Source organism: Podarcis cretensis (assembly GCF_951804945.1).
Source record: "Podarcis cretensis genome assembly, chromosome: 9".
Lineage (NCBI taxonomy): Eukaryota > Metazoa > Chordata > Lepidosauria > Squamata > Lacertidae > Podarcis > Podarcis cretensis.
Genome location: NC_137178.1, coordinates 63,406,301 through 63,432,679, shown reverse-complemented (window position 1 = coordinate 63,432,679; position 26,379 = coordinate 63,406,301). Strand labels below are relative to the sequence as shown.

The 26,379-nt window shown below is 43.3% G+C and overlaps 1 protein-coding gene across 1 annotated transcript; it reads right to left on the bottom strand.

Moving 5' to 3' along the window:
• Window positions 1–1,975: 1,975 nt before the first annotated feature.
• On the bottom strand, window positions 1,976–25,755 carry RELL1 (RELT like 1). Its single transcript, XM_079989845.1, has 7 exons — window positions 25,552–25,755; window positions 12,489–12,716; window positions 10,810–10,881; window positions 10,113–10,170; window positions 8,986–9,225; window positions 6,443–6,699; window positions 1,976–5,061 (listed from the first exon to the last, which is right to left on the bottom strand). Exons 1-6 carry the CDS (start codon window positions 25,640–25,642, stop codon window positions 6,480–6,482), a joined length of 909 nt encoding a protein of 302 aa, XP_079845971.1. The 5' UTR covers window positions 25,643–25,755; the 3' UTR covers window positions 1,976–5,061; window positions 6,443–6,479.
• Window positions 25,756–26,379: the final 624 nt, after the last annotated feature.

The window sequence follows — 26,379 nt, the reverse complement described above, 5'->3', positions numbered from 1 at the left end:
GAGGCCACAGTGCTGTGAGAGAGTCGACTGCTTCTGCTACTGGAACAGTGTGCTTAGATACTTAGCAGTTCATGAAAAACATGAAGACACCCGCTTAATTTTCAAGGCACACTCCATTTTTGCTAGCATTTACCCAATGCTGCTAAGCTTTGGGAGCAAATGAGAGCACAAAAATGAGGCTTGCTTTTCAGCTTTTGCAGGACGTGGGGTGGGAGGCAGTGGGAAGACAAAGAAGTGAAGCCAAATTTCTTCCAGCCTGGGTTGGAAAGAATAGAGGAAAATCTGAGGAATCTTTGTGCTTTTTTTTTATTTTACATAAAGCAAACAAGTGGGAAGGCAAAAGCTGATAAGAAAACAAAATGGTGGGAATGAGCCAGGGACTAAAGGAGAAAAAGGAACAAAAAGGCAGAAAAAAGTATCCTCTCTCGGCCTTTGGGTGTCTTGGAGACATTTTCAAACCGCCACAAAAAACAAAACCGCAGTAAAAAGGACAACTTTGAAGCAACACACTAGCAGGGAATGGAAGCCATCACCGACTAAGCTAAAAGCCAAAACAGACCTCAGAAGTCTCATCAAACAGCAATTTCTGCCTCAGACCTTAGGAGGAGCTCAACTCCCATCTGATCTCATATTTCAGGCTCACTTGTTCAGTGTGCAGTTTCTATTAATTTGCCACATTAACAAGATCCATCATGCTTAATCCCACCACACGTTCATTCATTTAGAAAGGCAATGCACAATATTATCTGAAATGTGCGTTTTTATGTCCTGCTGCTTTGATCAATTCCCAACCTCTGTCTTTTCTGTTTAAATGAAAAGCTGTATTAGGGGTTTTCTTTGACTCAGTTAAAAAACACTTAGGCCAGCCTTGCTTTTCCAGGAATTTAAAAAGTCAACATCTTATTGGAAAGCAAATGACGTCTGACTGGAAAGAAAGCAACAGGAGAACATTTTTTTAAAGAGTTTTGTATTTTTATTTTTCAAGTAGTACAAAATCTATATACTAACCGTATTGTTAAAATACATTTAACACAATGTGAAAAGCGAGATTCAGCCTTACTATGTCAGTCCGTATATCATACAATCATAATGATAAGAGTTTCATGTGTTATAAGACAGTTCTGCAACACTCTTGTTCAAGTGTAGCAGACAACACAGCCGCAATCCAAATATTTTTGTCAACTTCAGCAAATATACATACACACAAGAGTATGCACAAGCATTTCCCCACTAAACAGATCCTCAATGCAGTCTGCTCTAGGCCCAACCAATCACAAACCTGAATTAGGCATGGCAAAACTATTTGATTCAGTTCGCATTTAAAGGCAAATAAAGATAATTCACATTTCCCAAAACGCTATGTGAACTGCCATCTTTCAAAATCCACACATTTCCAGAATTGGCAAAGCAGTTCTCCAGCCAAGTAACGTGTACAAAAATGCATGTTGTGGGGATACAATTGTGAAAATGAGCAAAAATGTGTTATGTCAGGGAATATGTAAATATAAGGAAAACGTGGCTCACAAAAATATGTATATTAGGCAAAATCGCATACATACATGTAGGAAAAATTCACACTAAAATGCTGGTGAATTTTCAGAATTATTTTAAAAAAATTATTGCAAACTGATGTAGAGAACTGAATTTAAGACTGGTAAAATGAGAAAGTGAAGCAGAGTCATCAATCCCTTATCTGGAATCAGACCCTTCTGAAGAGGCATTGGATGAATCAGGTGTTAGATGCAAAAGTTCCCCTTCAGAGGTAGGATTGCATCCTGTTTCCACATGTAGATTAGGCTCCAGAATTGGGGGTTCACATTTTTTTTTTTTGCATACCTAACACAATTGTTAAGCACAATAGCATTTTAAAACACCTTCCATTAAAATTGCAGGACTGTTATGGATGCAGCGCTTTCAGAAGGTGAAATGTTTTCTCAGCAACCCTTATTCACCTCTACTGGCCATTTAAAAAAAAAATAAAAAATAGCAATTTCTGATACAGTGGTACCTCGGCTGTCAAACGCAATCCATTCTGGAAGACCGTTCGACAACCGAGACGCAATGGGCTGGCAGCAAATTCAATGGGGGAAATGGAGAAACACGCCTCGGAAGCCATTTGAAAACGGAAGGAATTACTTCCAGGTTCTCAGTGTTTGGGTTCTGATTTGTTCGGCTTCCGAGACGCTCAAAAACCAAGGTTCCACTGTACTGAGACAAAGTGATCCTACCCAACCAGGAATCGCATAAGCCAAAATCCTAGGTCACCCTTACAATGGTGTAGCATCAGCTGCTAACACCCAGGGTGGCGCCAGCCCCTGCCACCAACACTGATGGAGGAATCCCACCCCCAGCGGAACAAAGTAGGGCCACGCTGAGCCGCCTGGGCAAGGAAGAGCCTGACCAGGCCGCACCCCCACACTACACCCTGATCCTTAACTCCTGCGGGTAAAAGGTAAAGGGACCCCTGACCGTTAAGCCCAGTCGTGACCGACTCTGGGGTTGCGGCACTCATCTCGCTTTATTGGCCAAGGAAGCCGGCGAACAGCTTCCAGGTCATGTGGCCAGCATGACTAAGCTGCTTCGGGTGAACCAGAGCAGCGCACTGAAACGCCGTTTACCTTCCTGCCACAGTGGTACCTATTTATCTACTTGCACTTGAAGTGCTTTCGAACTGCTAGGTTGGCAGGAGCTGGGACCGAGCAACGGGAGCTCACCCTGTCGTGTGGATTCAAACTGCCGACCTTACGATTGGCAAGCCCTAGGCTCAGTGGTTTAGACCACAGCACCACCCGCGTCGACTCCTATGGGTAGGTGTGACTAATTCATCCTATCCTCCATTTTTAAAAAGATGGGTTTGGTTCCTCGTGTAGCCCAAAGGACACCGTCTACGCATGAGAAGGAACTATGGAGCAAGCTTCACAAAATTATGATGAACAATCGCTTTCTTTGGATTTGCACCATAATTATTATGACATTGCAAGGTCACTATGCCACACTGTCAATCTTAGGTATGCGACAACATCAAAAAGCCAATTTGGGGTAAGGTGTATTCTTCATTCCCTCATTCACGGGCAAACGTTTTCTGCAAAAAGTGCTTTCCTCCTCCTGTTCGGCTCAGTCCCAGATAAATATACTGGATATCTGGCAAAGGGTCTGTTTATTTAACCAAGTCATACCTAATTTTAAGGGAGCTATCATAATACAGTGCAACCTACATTTTCGTCTACTTCCAAGCCATTACTGTTAAGTGTTGTTATTATGATAAAATTTCAGGTTTATGAAGCCCACAGAACTTGTATTATGCTTATGTGAATAAGGCTTTGGGGTTGGTTTGTTTTTTGTTTTTGCTATTTTATTTTAAACCTTAAATGGAGGGACTAAAACTACATGCAGCATTTTCAAAACAGGCTTTGGTTTATTTTATTTTACCTTATTTATTAAATTTATATACCACCCTTCACCCATAGAGCTGGTGGTGGCTCACAACATAAAAATACAAGATAAAAAAACCACAAAACGCGTAATAAAAACAAGAACAAAAATGAAACAATAACCCCCTCCCTGAAACACATTTACAGGGTTTAGCCCTGGTTAAAGTTGAAGTATTACTTCTCACGCCTTTTATATGAGCCCATTTCCATTGTGCTACAAATATATTTTTTGATGTGCATGAATAATCAATTTCTGCAAGTAGATCCTAATTTAAACTACAAAGAGGTAGGGAAAGTGCTCCCAAAAAACCAGAAATCTCTGAATTGCAACCTCCTACTTTTGCTTGGTTCAAGCTGACAAGATTTTATTTACTGTTAGAGTGGACAGCTTCCTAATCTGGGCATATTTATAAAATTAGTTATGTATATACAGCGAATCTTTTGCAAAGAAAAGAATGAGGGTTTTTTTTTAACTCTGATAGTCTAATCAGTTATCTTCCCAGATAATGCCCTACCACTATCACGAAAAATATTCCTCACAGTTTAGAGGCCATTTGGCAATGAACAGTAGCAGCTTCTCTGAAACATGCCACTAGTGGAGAATTTCAGAAGGTTCATTGCCTTCAAAGTTTGCCTTGAAAAGCACCATCAACCAAAAGTAAAAATATTTCTCTCTATATATATTTGTTTATTTGTTTCATAAAATTCATACGCCGCTTGATTATACAAAAACCTCATAGCGGTTTACAAACAAAAAGATAAAATTATCAATAAAAAAATTGACAATAATTTAAGGCCAATGCATGCAGAAAGTCATCAACTGCCTCCGCAGTAATTCAATCCCAAATCTGCAGGAGCAGAATATGGTGTTTTGGGATTCTTTCGAGATTTAATACAACATCTATCAAGGTTCATGACCAAAACAGGTTTGTTAGAGATCGTAGAGCAGGCTTCCTCCATCTCGGCCCTCCAGCTGTTTTGGGACTACAACGCCCATCATCCCTGACCACTGGTCCTGCTAGCTAGGGATCATGGGAGTTGTAGGCCAAAAAACATGGAGGGCAGAGGTTGAGGAAGCCTGTCATAGAGGTTGCTTTGAGCACAAAAACGGTAATTGTGTGAATATACTGAGAAAATACAATTAAGCAATGCTTAATTTAGCAATCATTGGCATTTAGCAATAAATGCAAAATATAGCTCGACTTTGGTCACCTCCCTTACAGAAACAGCGAATGTATCAGACTTTGCTCCTTGGTACATCAAACACACGACGACACATTTTAACACTGCAGTACGGCAGCAGAGGCATCTTGGCAAACTGATTATTGTTTGTCATTTCTAAGAAGGATTTCATTCAGTTCAACTTTATTCGAAGTGGGAAAACATAATGTCTTATAAATATAAAAATTGCTGACTGTGTGCTCCAGTAACTTGTCAAATAACTAAATTGTCCTTAAAATTTTAGTTACTAGAGCACTTAAAATACCTGGGACCAAAACCTGCATGGATTCAGTCACAAAAATTATGCGCGCCGATAGTGCATTTATATACTTCTCTTCAGAGACGTCAGTGTCCCAGTTTTGAATTTTCCCCAAAGCTATTGTGTGTGCTTTTCCTCAAAAGCCTCCATCTGCAAGAGAAACAGAAACGTGCCTCACTTTAAGGGACAAACGGCCTTTTTCCAACGTGCATCTCTTTGGCAGAAGGCCCTGTGGCACGCCCTCCCATCAGATGTCAAGGAAATAAACAACTATCAGACATTTAGAAGACATCTGAAGATGTCTAAACATCTGTTTAGGGAAGTTTTTAATGTTTGATGTTTTATTCTGTTTAATATTCTGTTGTGAGCCGCCCAGAGTGGGTGGAAACCCAGCCAGATGGGCGCGGAATAAATAATTTGTTGTTGTTGTTGTTCCCTTAATATTAAACTTGGCCCAATAACTGTGATCATCGTACAAAGCATCAATATTCTGCAATTCAGTGCTCACTTTCAAGGGACACTGTTACTCAGAGTAGACCCACTGAAATTAATGAACATGACTACACTAGGTCCATTAATTCCAACAGGTCTGCTCTGAATCAAAGTGATAATGCCACCCATTATCTCCATGCATATCCACAGACAGAACGCTAACAAAGGTAAAGGGACCCCTGACCATTAGGTCCAGTCGTGACCGACTCTGGGGTTGCGGCACTCATCTCGCTTTATTGGCCAAGGGAGCCGGCATACAGCTTCCGGGTCATGTGGCCAGCATGACTAAGCCGCTTCTGGCGAACCAGAGCAGCGCACGGAAATGCCGTTTACCTTCCCACCGGAGGGTACCTATTTATCTACTTGCACTTTTGACGTGCTTTCAAACTGCTAGGTTGGCAGGAGCAGGGACCAAGCAACAGGAGCTCACCCTGTCGCGGGGATTCGAACCACCGACCTTCTGATCGGCAAGTCCTAGGTTCTGTGGTTTAACCCACAGCGCCGCCCGCATCCCAAAACGTTAATACCTAAAGACAAAAGGCGCTTTTGGAGTTTATGAAATGATATTACCCCTCACAGACCTGAATTTTGTCAGAAACATGGCAATCTTGCGTTTTATAAGGTAAAGGTAAAGGTACCCCTGCCCGTACGGGCCAGTCTTGACAGACTCTGGGGTTGTGCGCCCATCTCACTTAAGAGGCCAGGGGCCAGCGCTGTCCGGAGACACTTCCGGGTCACGTGGCCAGCGTGACATCGCTGCTCTGGCGAGCCAGAGCCGCACACGGAAACGCCGTTTACCTTCCCGCTGGTAAGCGGTCCCTATTTATCTACTTGCACCCGGAGGTGCTTTCGAACTGCCAGGTTGGCAGGCGCTGGGACCGAGCAGCGGGAGCGCACCCCGCCGCAGGGATTCGAACCGCCGACCTTTCGATCGGCAAGTCCTAGGCGCTGAGGCTTTAACCCACAGCGCCACCTGCGTTTTATAAACCTACCTATAAATTATTTAAAGTCCTAGGTTCAGAACTGACAACATACTGACCTCTGCTTGGACTCCCATCATTTTCTGGGTCCAGCTGTCATGCTGAGCCAGATCTCGTCCTATCCTCCTGCTTGGCAGGTGTGCGCTGCTGATCATCTGGTACCTGCTTGGCAGCAGGTGTGACTGGCGCCTCTTTCGAGGCTTCTTTGACAGGGGTAGCCGGCATTTCACCATTGACACTTTCGACGCCACTGACAGACATCAAGTTCTTACGTTCCTTGGACGCAGATTTGTGTTCCACCTTTGTGACTCTAAACCTGTAGGGACAAAGCTGAGCTATTAAAGCAATCCAGCATTTCACTACCGCCTCTGCAAAATTAGGAAAGGCTTATCTAAATTTACAATTGTATTAGTTTTGAAATGACTGAGGGGCTTATTGCTTTGAAAGGTGTCTTGATGATATTGCTGGGAGACTGTTTTGGGGGGACAGGGGGCGGACGGGTGGGGGGGACTCCCTGGTCCTGAATGGGGCAACTGTGCCCTTGAAGGAGCAGGTGCGCAGCCTGGGAGTCATTTTGGACTCACAGCTGTCCATGGAGGCACAGGTCAATTCTGTGTCCAGGGCAGCTGTCTACCAGCTCCATCTGGTACGCAGGCTGCGACCCTACCTGCCTGCAGACTGTCTTGCCAGAGTGGTGCATGCTCTGGTTATCTCCCGCTTGGACTAATGCAATGCGCACTACGTGGGGCTACCTTTGAAGGTGACACAGAAACTACAACTAATACAGAATGCGGCAGCTTGACTGGTGACTGGAAGCGGCCACCGAGACCACATAACACCGGTCTTGAAAGACCTACATGGGCTCCCAGTACGTTTCCGAGCACAATTCAAAGTGTTGGTGCTGACCTTCAAAGCACTAAACGGCCTCGGCCCAGTATACCTGAAGGAGCATCTCCACCCCCATCCTTCAGCCCAGACACTGAGGTCCAGCACCGAGTGTCTTCTGGCAGTTCCCTCACTGCGAAAAGTGAAGGTAAAGGGAACCAAGCAGAGGGCCTACTTGGTAGTGGTGCCCGCCCTGTGGAACGCCCTGTGGAAATAAACAACTATTGGACATTTAGAAGACATCTGAAGGCAGCCCTGTTTAGGGAAGGTTTTGATGTTTGATATTTTATTGTGTTTTTAATTTTTTGTTGGAAGTTGCCCAGAGTGGCTGGGGAAACCCAGCCAGATGGGTGGGGTATAAATAATAAATTATTATTATTATTATTAACTATCTAAACAATATGTGGAGAAGTAGGCAGTTAGAAATTATGGCTGCGCTTCAATTACAAATTCTAGAAGAGTAACTATGTTAACAAACTAATGGATGCTCTTTTAAGAATTTGTCCCTCCAGAGCAGGGAGTCTCAAACATTCTACCACTACGGTAATTCTGAACATAATTCAACTGTTATCATTCCCTAAATATTATTCCCCCGCCTCTCTTTTGCACTTTAGTCACCGTTCTCATCAGCACTACAAACATGGGACTTTATCAGAATGTAGATTGTAAGATGGAGCTTATAAACCATGCAGAAACAAATGTGTTATAACACACCTAGAAATTTGTCTTTGGCTTTTTCCTGTAAAGCAGTTGCAGCAAGGGGTCTTGAGTCCTCTTTCGGTTTTGAAGCGGGCAAGCCCAGCCCGACAGAGTCAGGATGCCCTAGAGTTCCCTGCACCAATGGAAAAACCTACGGGGAAACTTCTCCGTTCGCATGGAGCTTCCAAACTCATTTTCTGCACCAGTTCGTCCTCAATAGTACCACAAACAAAGGGAGCGATATTCCAGCTGCTGTGCAGCTGGGATTACGAGGGACTAGGCCTGCACAGGAAAGAAGCTGGCCAATTTCTGCTGAAGAGATAGACTGGCCTGTTTCACATTGTAGCTGAACTAAACTAGACGTAGGGTTGCCTTATTCTGAAGAGCAAAAAAAGAGGACATCTTGAGGCCTCTTTCCCCAGCTCGGGTTGGCAGAAGCCATGCCTGAGCCCACACCCAACAAAGAAAACAAACAAACAACACCCCAAATGTTCAAGTTAGGAGGAGAAAGTGTGATGGACCTTTAATACCAAAACCCCAGGCATTTCCTTTAAAATGTAAACCCCACCCCCGGATGGGAATGCCCCCCCCCCAAAAGAGGGCATGTCTGAGATTTCCCAGATGTATGGCAACCCTAAACTAGAGTTTAAATGTGAAGGTGCACTACGATCACGCACGCCACCAAAACTGCGAATCCACCACAGTACTGAGAATCAAGTAGAGTTTGGATGAAGAGTTTGGATTTGATATCCCACTTTATCACTACCCGAAGGAGTCTCAAAGCGGCTAACATTCTCCTTTCCCTTCCTCCCCCACAACAAACACTCTGTGAGGTGAGTGGGGCTGAGAGACTTCAGAGAAGTGTGACTGGCCCAAGGTCACCCAGCAGCTGCATGTGGAGGAGCGGAGACGCGAACCCGGTTCCCCAGATTACGAGTCTACTGCTCTTAACCACTACGCCACACTGGCTCTAGTCAAGTCATGGTTTCACCTAAAATGAAATTATAAATGGGCACACCTTCCAACAGACAACACTGTAACCTCCCCATGCCGGGCTCTTCTTGGTTCTTTGGCTTTTTTAGCTGGACTGAACAGGTGCCACCTCTTCTGATTGCAGCGGCTACAGTCACCCGTTCCGGCAACTCCACCAACCGTATGCAAATGGCGGCCTCGGCAAGTGTGTTTCAGCTGAGGACCTCCGGACGATGAGGGAGACACTGGACTTGTTGGACTGCCTGGCGTAGTCGGACTAGTAGGGCTATATTTAAAGAGCAAAAAACACAAACGTTACAGGACAGAAATGTAGTGTGGTATGGTGGTGGACATGTGGTGGACAGAGGACGAGATGGTTGGACAGTGTTCTCAAAGCTACCAGCATGAGTTTGACCAAACTGCGGGAGGCAGTGGAAGACAGGAGTGCCTGGCGTGCTCCGGTCCATGGGGTCACGAAGAGTCGGACACGACTAAATGACTAAACAACAACAATCTACAGTGCCGCTTGTACACATTCATCACCTTTTAGAAAAATATAACAATAATTAAAAAATCTCTATTTAAAAAGGAGAGAAAAAAATGCCAGCCATGGAGGGCAGGTGCTGTAACAAGCACAAGTCAATCCACAGCTGGCTTCTCAACAAACTTGCAATGCCAGTTTCTCCTGAGTGAGACCCTGGAGGGAAAATGGTTTGAACAGTGAGTCTGCTTCCAGAACAACTCTCCCCCATCAAATGTTTGCGCCTGTACGCAGCCTAAGTTCAAGTATGTGTAACCAGACATATTCTTTCACCTGACCTATGTTTCCTTGCCTCCTCATGCTCTCTCCTGATCTGTTGGATGTTTAAATTGTTAAAAGTTCGCCAGAAAACTTAGCTTAACTCTGTGAGGCACCATATGCATTGATGATGCAATTATAGGTATATGCGAGCATATTTATTAACTCACGCAGACAGGATTTTTGTAAAAACATGCAGCTGTCTCTAGCTTAATGTAACATGCACCCAACTTTTAAAGACACATATATGAAAATCTGTCTGAAAAAGCCTGCATTTGCAAACTTCAAACAAACCGCCTTCTGCAACAACCTCAAAAACCATTAACATCTTGTCTCCACCGAATGTGGAGCATAAAATGAAAAAAAGCTTTTACCTTTCAGGATCATATACAGAGTTATCTGCCACCATGGCCTTCAGAACATCAGCATTAGCTGCAAGAATGACATAAATAAGAAATACTTAACATTTTGGAGTTGATCTCTTTGAACACGGTTGGGCTAACTTGGACATTACGCACACTTATATCAGTAAGATAACATGCCGCAAATAACTTTCGTTCTACTCCTGACCCCAAAAGCAGTTTGAATCCTTGGGAAAATATCTCGTTGGCATGTATGAATGAGAAAGTGTATACGGTGCGTGCTGTGAATTAAGAGTCCTAAATTAAATGTCTTCCAAAGGCTGCATATTGGTGGAGATAAGAGGCAGTTCAAAAAGTGGGAGGGGTCTCTTCCTCCCCCGGCCCCCACCATTCCACCTCTCTCTCATTTACACATATATCTTGAAGCCATTTTGATTGAGAAAAGCATTGGAGAGAAAAAAATGATTGCCAGGGGGTGATCTTTGTGGATCTAGCAGCATATGGTGTGAGGTGGTTCATAAATATTCCTCCCCCTCTCCTCTGGCTGCTGATACATGCCTAACTGATGCCTCCAACTGGAGCCAAAGGAAACTTAATAAAAATGAGCCTAAATTCTGCAGATGGGAGGCATAGTGAGGAGGGGAGGCTGTGGGACAGAGGCTCCTCATGATCTGCACATTCATATTTTTTAAATAGCCGTATCGCATACCTTCGTTTTTCATAATGTAGTCAACTATTTTCCCCACGGTGTCACCATTATCATTCGTACTTTCGTTCAGCTCTGGAAAGAGAAAGAAAGATACGTCTTGTGGGCTGGATAAATAACCAACCAGGACTGGAGATGTAAAGAATCTGGTAAAGTTAAAGCTATGGTGGCTGGGGTGGGGAGCAATGTCTTTGGCCAATTGGTGCCAAAGAAGGACAGAACTTTCTTTATGTATGCAACAACAGCAGCAAGAATACTCATCGCGAAGTATTGGAAGACACAAGATTTACCCACCCAGGAAGAATGGCAGATGAAAGTGATGGACTATATGGAACTGGCGGAAATGACTGGCAGAATCCGAGACCAAGGTGAAGAGTTGGTGGAAGAAGATTGGAAAAAATTCAAAGTTTATTTACAGAAACATTGTAAAATTAAGGAATGTTAGAAGGTTGTTGGAATGAAGTAATGTGGTTTTAGCAGAAATGATATAAAGGATTAGGTTAAAATTGATTTTTTAATTGGTGAAAGACGAGAATTACAGTATATTAAGATAAATTATTAGGATAAAAACAAAGCTGGAAAGGATTTGCTGAAACATCTAATTGAACTAGAATACGAAAAAGGGAGGTGTGAGGAGGTCAAGGAAATAAGTAAAGGAAAGAAAGCTATGTAAAGGTCTGATCTGTTGTTGTTTTTAATTGTTTGTGTGTATTTTTTATGTCTTTGTTATTTTTCTTTTTTATTGTTCCTTTTTGTAACTTTCAAAATTTGAATAAATATTATATATATATAAAAAAAAATGTTTCCCTGAGCGGGGAGGAATAGAAAAATTGCAACAATGCCATGTTTTCCTCCTTATCTAACCTTACTTTGCTGTTTATCATAAGATGCACTGTTTAATTTTACCATTTGACATATTGATGAAATTTACTCAGAGTGAAAGGTAAGACTACTTTTATTGCCATAAAAACAAAATGTATGCACATAACTTATTTTAATAACTGAAGTCTTGCTTTTCCAGTGTGATGGATATGGCCTGTTTTTGTGGACAATTCTGTGAAGTTCAGGTGTAATGCTTATCAGTTCTGGCCTTGGATTATGTTCAGCAACACAGTCGTACCTCGGAAGTTGAACAGAATCCATTCCGGAAGTCCGTTCAACTTCCGAAATGTTTGGAAACCAAGGCACGGCTTCCGATTGGTTTCCGATTGCACAGGTATGCCAGAAACAATTGCAGAAGCAGCAGCAGACCTTCCGTTTCCGAAACAAGTTCGAAAACCAGAACACTCACTTCCAGTTTTCGATCTTTCAGGAGCCGGAACGTTCGACTCCCAAGGCGTTCAAGAGCAGAGTTACGACTGTAATACCTTTAGCCAGGAAATAGTTACGGGAAATTAGTAAACTACACAGGTATCATATTATGAAAATCACAGGCCCTGGGCCAAAACCTTGCTAACCTGCTGAATGATCTGGCTCTGGTCATCAGGGAAATAAATAAATCAACTGCAAGGTTAAGCACAGTTTTGCAAGTTTCCAAGGTCCACCTGAACAGAGCTTGCAGATCACCAGTGGTATATAGACCAGTTTGAGAGCCTCTGATCCAAGCACTATAAAAATGGGGTTAATGCTTGCTGTTCCTTATTTCCATATTATTTCCAGTCTTTTAAATCATTCTCGCCTACCTATCTTTTCCCCAAGCTGCTCCTCCTCTTGCTCAGATTCTGTTGTACAGCGATATCCTTTCTTCTTTAGCATATGGCAGATGAAAACCCCCAGGAGTCCCATGAGGAAAAAGACAGGAATCAGGAAATATGCAATATATTCGGGGTGCTGCCCATTTCCTGACGATCCACTTTCAGGTTTATTGGCGACATCATCTGCGCTATGGCTTGCCAAGGTACGAGGGACCCCTATGAAAACAAGGGGGGAGAAAGACTACAAAATTAGTGGGATTTGTACAGCAATGCTGATATTTTATGCTTTCTACAGCGCTTCTCAGTCCAGAAACTAAATGTTCCCCAAAAGCAAGGCACCGGATGAGCAAATCCTGAATCCTGTAGCCAAGTATGTATTTTATTTTGATGGCAAGTAAAATTGAATTCTATAATGCAATTGTTTAAATTACTTTAATTTAGCTGTTCTGCTTAAGCATAATCATAGAGTTAACAACATAATTATAAATTTGATTTATCCACTGCATTGCATTATTATGTGTTACAATATTTCGTTATTTTTATGCATTAAAAGAATGAATTCATCAACATGGGCCTTGCTTGTGGAAATATATAATCAAACTTACTGACTCAATTCATACAATCACACCATGCTACTTTGTTCAAAAGTGGCCAGCAATGGTTCACAACTCTGTATGACAACCAGCACCAGAAAACCTTGGAAAAACCATTGTCACAGCCATGCCTCCGTCTCCAAAGGCACCATGGAAACAGGAGTGAAATTAAGAAAGCCAAGTGCTGAGAAGAGTTGAAATGAAAGCAGACAAGCAGCTTTAAATCAGTTTGTTTATTCCAAATGCTAAAAAAGAAAGAAAATTGAGCCTGTATAAAGCCTCTGAGTGCTTCAGAAATTCCCACAATGTAGTATGCAATATTTCAAGTTATACCAGACTATCTTTGTACACAAAGAGAAAATGTGACATTTTAAGTAAAACTGGAATAGTTCACACCTTCTTTGAATTCTTCTCTAATTCTAGAAGGACGCTAAGCTGTAGCCCTTTCTACTTTATACCTCCACTTAATTTCTAACACTCTAATATTTAATCATGCCTTCCTCACAAAACCACAGTACCAGCAGAGACACTTATTTACACAGAGCTTCTAATGGTAAAGCCCAAGCAATATTTATATATTCCCAATTTCTGAAAAATTTGCAAATGTAACTTCCCGCTGAACATCCAGCTTTGCTTCTGATGTTTGGGATAGATCAAACGGTCTGTCTGCAGGTGGACAGAAATTCATAGCTATGGTTTCCCTTCATCTGCAATGTGCTAATTAGGAGAGCTGCCAGAATTCACAGCCATTCCTAGACAAAACTGTGGTTTTGATGTGTAGCTTCCATTTCCCCCCCCCCCTCCTTGGGTTCCTCTCTCTTTTTGACAAACAGAATCACATAAGGAATCCAACAGCGCAGTCAATCACATCAGAGACTGTTCAGCAGTTGTTGTTGTTGTTTAGTCGTTGAGTCGTTTAGTCGTGTCTGACTCTTCGTGACCCCATGGACCAGAGCACGCCAGGCACTCCTGTCTTCCACTGCCTCCCGCAGTTTGGTCAAACTCATGCTGGTAGCTTCGAGAACACTATCCAACCATCTCATCCTCTGTCATCCCCTTCTCCTTGTGCCCTCCATCTTTCTCAACATCAGTGGTTTAGACCACAGCGCCACCCGCGTCCCTCTAATACCACTTCCTCTTCCCTAATACCCCATACATTCCTGGAGGTTCATATAACCCATCAGATCTATGCCTAGGGTGGAGCAGAGGTGTAACAAAACAGATGTTTATATTGAAGTACAGTGGTACTTTGGGTTACATACGCTTCAGGTTACAGACTCCGCTAACCCAGAAATAGTACCTATGGGTTAAGAACTTTGCTTCAGGATGAGAACAGAAATCGTGCTCCGGCGGCACAGAGGCAGCAGGAGGCCCCATTAGCAAAAGTGGTGCTTCAAGTTAAGAACAGTTTCAGGTTAAGAACGGATCTCTGGAACGAATTAAGTACTTAACCCGAGGTACCACTGGATAGCTGTACCACTGTATAGCCAAGAGGAAACAGTTCTCTTGACTGACTATAATTGCAAAAATGAGACTTTCAGCAGCACCACTGACTATAATTGCAAAAATGAGACTTTCTGCAGCACCAAGTATCTTTATTTTTCCACTAAAATATGAAGAAACTGCTGTCAGAGACCTAAGTTGATGAGGAGCAAACTAAATTAGACAGGTGATGAAAGTCAGCCAGATTTTCATGCTGCTAACCCACAAGTCTGTCTGTGCAAGCTTGCTAAAGTTAGCCCCTTCTATAGGAGGAAGTTCTACTCAAAGTAAAGGCACAAGGCTTTCCGCTCTTTAATAGCAGTAATGATGTCATTTCATCTTCCTAATCTAGCCCTTGAGGAAGCTTGCAAGCAGAAAACAAAAGGGAAGCTGGCAGACAAATGGCAAGAAATGTTTTCCGCAGGGTGAGAAAATTAATGATCCTCATAAGTTCATAAGTTCTGTCACAAAAGCAACAAGAGTGAATAGCCGCTAGATATATGTTTGTGTTTTAATTTAAGGCGGTCAGTGGATTAAACAGTTTTTAGCTAATAATAATAATAATTTATTACAGTGGTGCCCCGCAAGACGAATGCCTCGCAAGACGGAAAACTCGCTAGACGAAAGGGTTTTCCGTTTTGGAGGTGCTTCGCAGAACAAATTTCCTATGGGCTTGCTTCGCAAGATGAAAATGTCTTGCGAGTTCCTGCGGGTTTTTTTTCCTCCCCCCCCCCTTTTTCTAAGCCGCTAAGCCGCTTATCAGCTGATCCGCTAAGCCGCTTATCAGCTGATCCGCTAAGCCGCTAATAGCGCTAATCCGCTAATGGGCTTGCTTCCCAAGACGAAAAAACGAAGAGACTCGCGGAACAGATTCTTTTCGTCTTGCGAGGCACCACTGTATTTGTACCCTGCCCATCTGGCTGGGTTTCCCCAGCCACTCTGGGCGGCTTCCAACAAAAATTAAAAATACAACAAAATGTCACACATTAAAAACTTCCCTGCCTTCAGATGTCTTCTAAATGTCAGGTAGTTCTTTATCTCTTTGACATCTGATGGGAGGGCGTTCCACAGGCTGGGCGCCACTACCTTCGTAAATTGATCCTGGTGGGTACTGTTTCTCCAGCATGGCAAAGCAGAACACTTCAGCTAGCAGGATTGAACCCTCTGCTCATCAGCTGCTGAGCAGAGGGCTCAATCCTGCTAGCCCTGCTCCTTCTGTACTTCCCTGTGGGGAACAAGCCATGCCTCCCCTTACCACCACCATCAGACGACGGACAGGAGAGTGGTCTTAACTACCTGAAGAAGTTGGCCCACAGGGCTGGGTGGAGATAATAATCTGACCCACTGGGCGATAGGAGTTCATCACTCCTGCCTAATGGACTAGATCTGAATACTAGATCATCTCCCAGTTTCCTGGAACAATTGTCCTTCTGTAATTCACAGCTGACTTCATTTTAATTTTTGACTGATCAAATGCCCAACCTTGCATGTGCTCTACAGCAGCTGGTGCTTACAAAAACCGAAGCAGTTTGCTGAGTGGCCTCTATGCTCCTATCAATTTACAAATTTTAACTTTGATGTTTACTGGCATTTTTATTTGTATATTTTCTTTTGTGCTCCAAATTTAACCAAATCGGCTGAAATCATGCATAAGCAGTATTGAGAAACCTGAGAGGGATTTAAAAAAAATCAAAGTAGCCATGTTGGTCCAATAGTGTGTGGTTAATATCTTCAGGAGGACCAATTTTTTTTATTAAAAAAGAGTATGGTTAGCGAGTTTCGAATTCACCAAAGTTCATCAGGATAGATGAAAAATATTGGGACATGAAAGAACTCTCACTTCTTTGTGCATTTTAAATACAGCTTTTGGACTTTACAAAGATAGTTGATGAAACTGATCTTGTCTTTACTAACAGAACAGCAAAATGTAAGGTGTATCACGCTGCTTCTGTTCCTGCTGAATTCGCTATTCAACGCTCAGCAAAGCTGATCTTTCTCTTCCAAAAAAACACACACACCAAGATTCACTAAACACCAGACAAAAACAGAAGCTGCATCGTGGCTCCTTTCTTAAAAATATAGCTGAGCACCTTGGAGGGGGAGTTATGTGAGTATAAAAAGTGTAAGTAGTGGCCTATTTTACGGGGTGCTAATAAGTATTACCGAGTTGACATAAGGTATTAAGTACAGTGGTACAGTGGTACCTCGGGTTAAGAACGAACTGGAGGTCCGTTCTTAACCTGAAACTGTTCTTAAGCTGAAGCACCACTTTAGCTAATGGGGCCTCCTGCTGCCGCCGCACCGCCACCGCGCGATTTCTGTTCTCATTCTGAAGCAAAGTTCTTAACCCGAGGTACTATTTCTGGGTTAGCGGAGTCTGTAACCTATGACTACATCTGATGTAACACTAGTAATACATGATGGGAGAAGAGGCCTGGCGGGATGAAAGGGGGGGCTGTTTTTTCCACACCTTCACATCTCTAGACAGGAGAAAGAAGTGAATGAACATGGAGCTAAACTGATCAACTAGTAAGAAACAGTAAACATTAGCCTCCCAGCTGCCAGCCAAGAACATGCATATAGACAGAGACAGCCCTCTTACACCAGCCCCTGCCTATGTGGTACCCCTCCAGAGCCAGTGTGGTGTAGTGGTTAAGGGCGGTGGACTCGTAATCTGGTGAACCGGGTTCGATTCCCCGCTCCTCCACATGTAGCTGCTGGGTGACCTTGGGTCAGTCACACTTCTCTGAAGTCTCTCAGCCCCACTCACCTCACAGAGTGTTTCTGGGGCAGGAAGGGAAAGGAGAATGTTAGCCGCTTTGAGACTCCTTCGGGTAGTGATAAAGCGGGATATCAAATCCAAACTCTCCTCTCTCTCTGTCCAGACTAACTTCGGTTTGGGAACAGACTTCCAGAATGGATTAAGTTTGAGAACCAAGGTACCACTGTAATTCACAACCACCAGAGGGCACCAGGTTGACACAGGCAAGAGAATTTTTGAGAGCAATTTTCCTAAAATGAAGCCAAAGTGTTCGATCTAGAATCAAAACAGTCATGCTTGGATTGTAGCACTTTAAATTGCAGGTGATGGATTTTTTGTATATTAAAAAAACTTTGCAATTTTAAAAAACCATCTCAGCCCCAGGTAAAGCCAGAATCCAGTAAATGATACATTCATCTCCCCTAGTGCCAAGATTTGCAGAAAACAATCTGATGTTTAGAGAAAGCAAATCTTTGAACTTATTTAGATTTCCCTTCTCACACAAACATAAACCAACCATAAAATCACAACTCTCTTTGAAGTTCATCTTGCATCCTTTAGCTAGCCCAATAGGGATTAAGTAATATCTGTATGGTTAGTTAAGGATCAGGAAGTGATGGCCAAGTAAAGCTGTAACGTTAGTCTCAAAAGGTAATTGTAATCAAGTTATCCATACAGTGGTGCCTCGCAAGACGAAATTAATTCGTTCCGCGAGTCTCTTCGTCTTGAGGTTTTTTCGTCTTGCGAAGCACGGCTATTAGCGGCTTAGCGGATTAGCGCTATTAGCGGCTTAGAAAAAGGGGGGGAAAGGAAAAAAACTCGCAAGAACTCGCAAGACGTTTCGTCTTGCAAAGCAAGCCCATAGGGAAATTCGTCTTGCGAAGCACCTCAAAAGACGGAAAACTCTTTCGTCTAGCAAGTTTTTCGTCTTGCGAGGCATTCGTCTTGCGGGGCACCACTGTACTTGACTTCACGGTTAAAATGGACCCAACCTCCCTTATGTAGCTATCCATTCAAATTCTCTTCTGTCCTTTGCCTCCACCGAAATGTGCTGCTTGCTCCTGCTGTCTCAACTTTTTCTCTCCCTGTTAGCTGTTCTCTCCCTGCAATGTAGCTTCTACCATTCACAGAAACCACTAACCATTTCCTCACTGGTAAATCCAAGGGTCTCTGCAGCCTATGGCCTCCTTCTCCTGCTTCTTGACCTCTCTGCTGCCTTTGATTTTTGATCAAAGTTATCACTTGCCTAACTCTCTTTGTTCCCTAGGTCTTCATGATACTATCCTTCATTAATTTTATTTCTGTGCAATCAATTCTTTTAACGCTGCCACAAGTGAAAAGGCCAAGCTTGGTTTTTTCCCTCCCCTCGTTCCAGCCGCCAAGTCTATTCAAAATTCAGCTACCATAATCACTCGCCTCAGCCACCACTCCAACCACAATTGTTCTACATAAGCACCTGCACTAATACCCTGTTCACTCCCAGATCCAGCACAAGCACCTCATTTATAGTTTCACGGTTCTTCATAGTTTCCCACTGACCTGATTATCTCTTTGCTTTTATATCCAGATACATCCCTGTCCATGAAGTCTCCTGGCAACTGAAGTAAATGTGCACTCACCCTGTTTATCCCACCTACCATTTCCATCACCTTCCTTGGTTCTTTTCCCATGGTAAAATTTTAAACTGTAAGCTCCTCAGGGCAGGGACCTGTCATCAAATAGTTTGTATATACTGTACTGTTTTTAACACTTGATTGGGAGCCGCCCAGAGTGGCTGGGGAAACTCAGCCAGATGGGCGGGGTATAAATAAATTATTATTATTATTATTATTATTATTATTATTATTACTACTACTACAGTGGTGCCTCGCAAGACGAAAAGAATCCGTTCCGCGAGTCTCTTCATCTTGCGGTTTTTTCGTCTTGCGAAGCAAGCCCATTAGCGGATTAGCGCTATTAGCGGCTTAGGGGCTTAGCGGATCAGCTGTTAAGCGGCTTAGCGGCTTAGCGGATCAGCTGATAAGCGGCTTAGCAGATCAGCTGTTAAGCGGATTAGCGGCTTAGCGGATCAGCTGATAAGCGGCTTAGCGGATCAGCTGATAAGCGGCTTAGCGGATCAGCTGATAAGCGGCTTAGCGGATCAGCTGATAAGCGGCTTAGCGGCTTAGGAAAAGGGGGGAGGAAAAAAAACCCGCAGGAACTCGCAAGACATTTTCGTCTTGCGAAGCAAGCCCATAGGAAATTCGTTTTGCGAAGCACCTCCAAAACGGAAAACCCTTTCGTCTAGCGGGTTTTCCGTCTTGCGAGGCATTCGTCTTGCGGGGCACCACTGTATTATTATTGTAAAGCACAATGCCCAACGGGTGATCAAAAGGATCCCTTCCTCTGACATAAGAAGACTTCCACTGGAAGGAGGGAACTTTTGGATCCAACCCATTGCTCTCCCCTCCCCCCAAAAAGAAACTGTAATTATTTAAAGGTTTTTAAACAATAACACAATTCAAACCCAACACATTTACAATATGATATGAAAGGTGATGTACATACAAATGTGTAAGGTATTTTCCTGTTACGAGGATCACCACACAACACAATCCACAGGTAAATTCGCATTCACACCCACCCACGTTCTCCCATGATGTGGTACAGAGAGGTGAGGATCCACACGATTATCCATATAGTTTATAAAAGTGGAACAGAGCTTATCAAGCCTGTCCTAATAAACCCATTGATAGCAATATATTAGAACCATCAACTTATCAAGCATGCATGAAATTTCAGGTGAACAAAGCAAGCCAGTGGGCATAATATATGACTAGACTTGTCCACTAAAAAAACCTCAAATCAGCTTTTTGTAGAATTACAACGTAGAGCACTTAATCATAAACTGACACATATTTTCTGGCACGTGCCCCATTAATAACCTTGCAAATCAAGCTGTTCCTAATTTTCCATGTCCTCTTATTATTGAAAGAAAGCCTCCAATTTTTTTTAAAAAAATTTTTTGTCTGCCAATAGATTTTTTTAAAAAAAAAATCACATAATGAACAGTTTCCCATCTTAAAACATCCTGTTCCAGCATAGTACATAAATCTGTCGTGCACATGCAATAATTTTATGGGACCAAAAAATAAATTCTCCATGACGAGGATTCTTTACAAAAGTTTCAAAGCAATGACGGAGCTTTTAACAAACGCAAAAAAGAATGCGCCACACATTCCCCTCCCCCGCTGCTGCTGAGATGCACTCCTTTGCGACAAAGTACCTAATGAAAAAATAAATTAATGAGCATACTGTAGATTGATGCAAAATGTGTACATAGAAGGACAACAAGTTCCTATTTAAACATGTGTCAGTTTCAGCAGCCATATGCATAACATACTAATTGTGGGCCAATCATTTATTGCTTTATTTAAATCCTGCTCTTCTTTCAAACGTAACAAAATTCTGGTTACGACAACGAAAAGAGCACGTTATGAAATATATCAAACCTGCAGAATATCATTAGATCAAACTATGCCAAGAAAACTTAAGGGCAAAGCTGGAGGCTGCAAAAGACAGCAACATCTTTCAGCACCTCATTCTTGAATATAAAGGAGTAGAAAATTGAAATGAACCTGAGAATCACACATTGGCTTGTTAGAAATTACTGGTATTCGCTTTCAAAGGGCAAAACTCTATTTTGACACCAAGCAAGCAGTCAGTATGTAGCTCCATGTTTATCTAAGGAAAACAGGGCCTGGCTTCTCCCCACCACCAGTTACTGCTTCTCATTCAACCTCACCTGTCCCAGAAATATTTCTAATTCATGGTTATGAGAACCAGAGAAAGTAGGCCCAGTTAGAAATGCTATCCTTCTTGCTATAACTATTAAGTGCCACACTTTTTATTCCAATCAACTTTCATTAGGATGGAGAATGGAAACAGAATCATTTTCCTGATCGTCGTTCCAAGAACCCTAAACACCTTCCTGGAATAAAAAAAAGGTAAAGGAACATGTATATTCCTGGAATATACAGATTCAGTCCAAAGGCTTGTCCAGTCACTTTCCACTTCCCCAGGAAAACGTGCTGTTTGCCACCAAATCAGAACAAACGGCAACAGCGGTATTCAAAATTAGCCAGGCGCAGGCATGTTTTGTGATTGGCATGGGTCCAATTGCAACCACATGGAGATTTCTGGATGCCAGGATGGCGACTGACATTGCTGGCTGGCTGGCCGGCCCCTCCAGCTTTCTTAAGCAGGTAAGCAGAAGCTTATTTATTGATTTATATCCCATATATACAGTCCTTTTCCCCCCAGGGAGTACTCTAAGGGTATGAAGTACCGGCACATCTCCTTTTTTGTTGTCAAAAAGTGTGGCACTGTAACAACCTCATGGTGAGAACTGGCACCTATTTTACTAGGGAAAAAAGCACCGCATGGTTCACACCCTCCTCAGTTACTCCTTACTACAACAACCCTGTGAGGTAGGAGAAGAGACTGTGATAGACCCAAGGTCCCCTAGTGAGCTTCTTGACCAGGGGTCAGCAAACTTTTTCAGCAGGGGGCCAGTCCACTGTCCCTCAGACCTTGTGGGGGGCCGGACTATATTTTGAAGGAAAAAAATGAACTAATTCCTATGCCCCACAAATAACCCAGAGGTGCATTTTGAATAAAAGGACACATTCTACTCATGTAAAAACAAACCAATTCCTGGACCATCCGCGGGCCAGATTGAGAAGGCGATTGGGCCGGATCTGGCCCCCGGGCCTTAGTTTGCCTACCCATGTTCTTGACTGAATGGGGATTTGAACCCTGATTTCCGAGGTCTGAGTCCAGCCCTCTCACCACTACACCACACTGGCTTCCTAGAGTGCTCTAATAAGGTAAATAAATATGAGGAAAGCCAAATGTCACTTAGAGAAAGATCTAAAATATTTTCATTGAAATAATTTTCATTCTAAATTTGTTTTATTCTGGATTGTTTTGTTTGATGTTTTGATGTGTTGCAAACTGCTTTGAGGTTTTTTTTCTTTAAAATATAAAGTGGTACAGAAAATAATAATAATATGATTATATAGCCGAAATAAGGCAAGGAGCTTTCAGCATGACTGAGAGAGCCCAAGTCATTACAGAAATAGAAATCGTTTCAGAAAAAAAAACCTAATTTGGGAGAAAACCAAACAACGACTGAGCATGCTCAGAATGTCAAGTGTCTGCTGTGAGGACTAAAAATAGAAAAACTGGGTTTGGGGGAGAAATATAATGCAATGCCCTGAAAAAAGGCCAGGCTGGCAGGCAAACTTCAAACTGCAACATTTTGTGGCAGATCAGATCCCTCATACAGAATCATCTAATCAATGAATTGTAGATTTGGAAGGGACCACGAAGGTCATCTACTCAAAACTTCCTTCAATGCAGGAATCTTCTGCCCAATTTGGGGCTTGAACCCACGACCCGACTGAGCTATTTGATGAAGCTGCCTTTTCAGTGATACACATTTGAAACAACCGCAGCAGACTTTAAAAAAGAAACCTTAGTCTAAATATATGTGTCAGATACATGCATACATATAACATAAGCTCCTTCTTTTAAAGTACAGGAAATGTCTTCATGCCAATACAGTCATACGAGATACCCACAATAAAAGCATGAGCTCCAGTTTAATCACTTTTTAACAATCTGTGCGATCCCTGACCACATCAGTCCACAGAAAAAGTTTTGCAGATTTCCAATAACAACTTCCAATGTAACTCAGCCAATGAACAGTTTCATTTTCACCTTCCAAAACCCAACACAGTTTCAGCCCATAAGTAGGCTCTCATTGCACGGTCTGCGTACTACAAGTAAACAGCTCAGGGAAGCTCAAAATACTGAGGGTGGGGGAAAGTAAGGGAGATGGTAGAGAAGGAACAGCTGTGCATGAGACAATTTAATAGTGTTTGGGTTTTAATGTAAGTACTCCAAGGCCAGATTTCCTTATTCCAACAACCAGTGTTGTGTCTAAGATCCAGAACAGGGAATTAGCAGACTGCAAGAGAGAGAGAGATAGACAGAAACTACCCTTGATTTTCAGCAACATAGTACACTATCAGCAAATCACAAAAAGTATTCATTAAATTAACCAATCCCCAAAAAACTAATTAACCAAAGAATGTACAGTGGTGCCCCGCAAGACGAATGCATCGCAAGACGAAAAACCCGCTAGACGAAAGGGTTTTCCGTTTTTCGAGGCGCTTCGCAAGACAAATTTCTCTATGGGCTTGCTTCGCAAGACGTTTTCATCTTGCGAGTCTTGCAATTTTTTTCGCTTTCCCCCCCTTTTTCTAAGTCGCTAATAGCCGCTTTGCCGCTAAGCCGCTAATAGGGTTGCTTCGCAAGACGAAAAAACCGCAAGACTAAGAGACTCGCGGAACAGATTCTTTTCGTCTTGCGAGGCACCACTGTAACCGTTTTAATCCTCCATAACACAACACCAATGAGTCACAGTTCTATGATCTATTGCTGTTATAGGAAAGAATGACAGTTATGAAAGCAGACAGATTCCAACCATCGTGACTTAGTATCCTGTAAAATAGAGAACTTGAAATGGTGATAGAGGGCAGAAATGAATTAAAAATACTAAAGGAGGGACACACTAATGGCTACTTTTTACTTTATACTAACATAGATTATCTGCCACCATTTACCAACCCAGTTCTGCAGCTGCTTCACTGAACTATCTTTCCATCACAGCTCCACATACAAATATATTGATAAACATAATGAAATTTACAACTATTAACTACCCTTCAAAGTACGTTCACAAAGGTGGTTAACACATAAAATAAAGCAGCTATGTAATTTCTTTTTAGTTATCTTGAACATGCACTAGCTAAGTGGGGCACAATTAAGTGGACTGAACTTTTGACTGAGGGAAAGTCAACGGAGGCATTGCAAAAAAAATCCTGTGCCATTAAGGAATCAGTATGCAATCTGAGTGACAGTATTCCCAAATGCAGCAATCTGTTTCATTGCACTCAGTTGGAACTTCCTTGCATACAGAAAAATGCATAGATGTGGTATTGTTGCAGAGAATTGATTTACACATAATTTACACTCTAGTATTCCTACAAATAAGTGCCTCCCGTGGAGGAATCTTGTAACGTGGGCTCACAGTGGCATCTGGCACTATTTCACTGTAAACCTGGTAATAAGATGAGGATAACTGAAATTATTCAGAAGTAATTACACAGCAAGAAACAGCAGAAGGAGTGCAATAGGGGGCTGGGGATAGAAGACACCAAAGTGCTATTTCTGGATGATTAATTTCTTTGGAACAAAGATTTAGGTGAAGCCAGTGATCGGTTGCAAAAAGAATGAAAAATGCAACGACCTGTGAGGCACAGTCTACTATCAATTTTGCCGATTGTTCTGTATATATCGCCTCGACTCCTTTTATGAAGTGAGGCAGAGTCGACCAGTCTCCAAGTCTTAATCCTAGAGAGTGCAAGCACAGCTGTGGTTATCTGGAGAAAGCCTAGCGGCTCTTTGCACATGCCCTGAAGCACAATGTCACAGCTGAGCTGGCTGGGAGTCAAAATAGCCTCTGGAAATGAACTTGAACTCAGGATAGGATTGCTCAGCGGCCGAAACCAGATGTTGTCCTTTTGCACAACGGAGGTTGTAACAAGCCCAACCCTTGGAGATCATGTATTTATTTTCCGGTTGAGGAAGAACCATTATGGGGAAAGAAAGAAAAAAACCCTATAAAGAAAAAGACTGAACTAGAATCGGACGTGCAATTTAAAACACACACACACACAGAACTGCCCCATTGCTGTGGGTTTACAGCAGCCTGACATACAGCAGCTGAGATCCACCTAAGGGATAAGCTTCAGCTTGCTAATCTGCCAGGAAAAGCTTAGTTTCTGCATAACAGGATGGCCCAGTTGGGAAAATTAGAAACCAAAAAGGTAGCGCCAACCTTAAGCAAGGAGTGAGAGAGGGAGCGGGGCTGGAGGGAGGGCTTCCAAAGTCAGGCGGGAGTGGAAATAAAAAATTAACCAACAGCAAGTTGGGAAGTGCTGGAAAAAAGCAGATGAATAACGGAGATTCACGGGGGAAAGAGAAAGAGAGGCCCCCACGATGGAGGGCAAAATGCAACTGCACCCCAGCGTTTCCCCTCCCCATCCCAAAATGCAAAATAGAAAGTCTGTGGCCAGAAGGAGGAAGGAGCCTTTTCCGCACCCACCGGGAGCCGAGCGGTTGCCCGCCTGGGCGGACGCGGCTTGGAAGAAAGCAGCCGGGTAGGCGGGCGTCGCGGCCGGTCCTTGAGGAGCCATCCCTGGGCGAGGAGACCACCCGCGTCCCGGGACACTAGGGCGCCTGGGCTGCTGGGGCGTCTGCGGCGCGCGCAGCAAATCTCCCCCAGTCCGCCCGGGCGCGGCTCTGGCGTCGAGGCTCCGCCCACCTCTTCTCCATTCCTTCCCCCCCCCCGAGGGGGGGAAAGAGGACTGAGCATGCGCGGTGACGGCGCCGCTCTTCGGCAAGGCTGAGGGGAAGGCGGAGTTTCACTGTGGAAAAGGCCGCTGGAGGCGAGCGGGCTGCTTTTGCCTCAGTCGGGCGCTGTCCAGTCAGGCGCTCTCGCGCCACGAGGCGGCAGCGCCGAGCGAGCAAAGTCCCAGGCAGGAACTTTGCTCGACTGAGGAGTGCAGCAACTGTAACCCTAAAGCACTTTCATAGAATCATAGAGTTGGAAGAGACCACAAGGGCCATCGAGTCCAACCCCCTGCCAAGCAGGAAACACCATCAGAGCACTCCTGACATATGGTTGTCAAGCCTCTGCTTAAAGACCTCCAAAGAAGGAGACTCCACCACACTCCTTGGCAGCAAATCCCACTGTCGAACAGCTCTTACTGTCAGGAAGTTCTTCCTAATGTTTAGGTGGAATCTTCTTTCTTGTAGTTTGGAGCCATTGCTCCGTGTCCGCTTCTCTGGAGCAGCAGAAAACAACCTTTCTCCCTCCTCTATGTGACATCCTTTTATATATTTGAACATGGCTATCATATCAGCCTCAGCG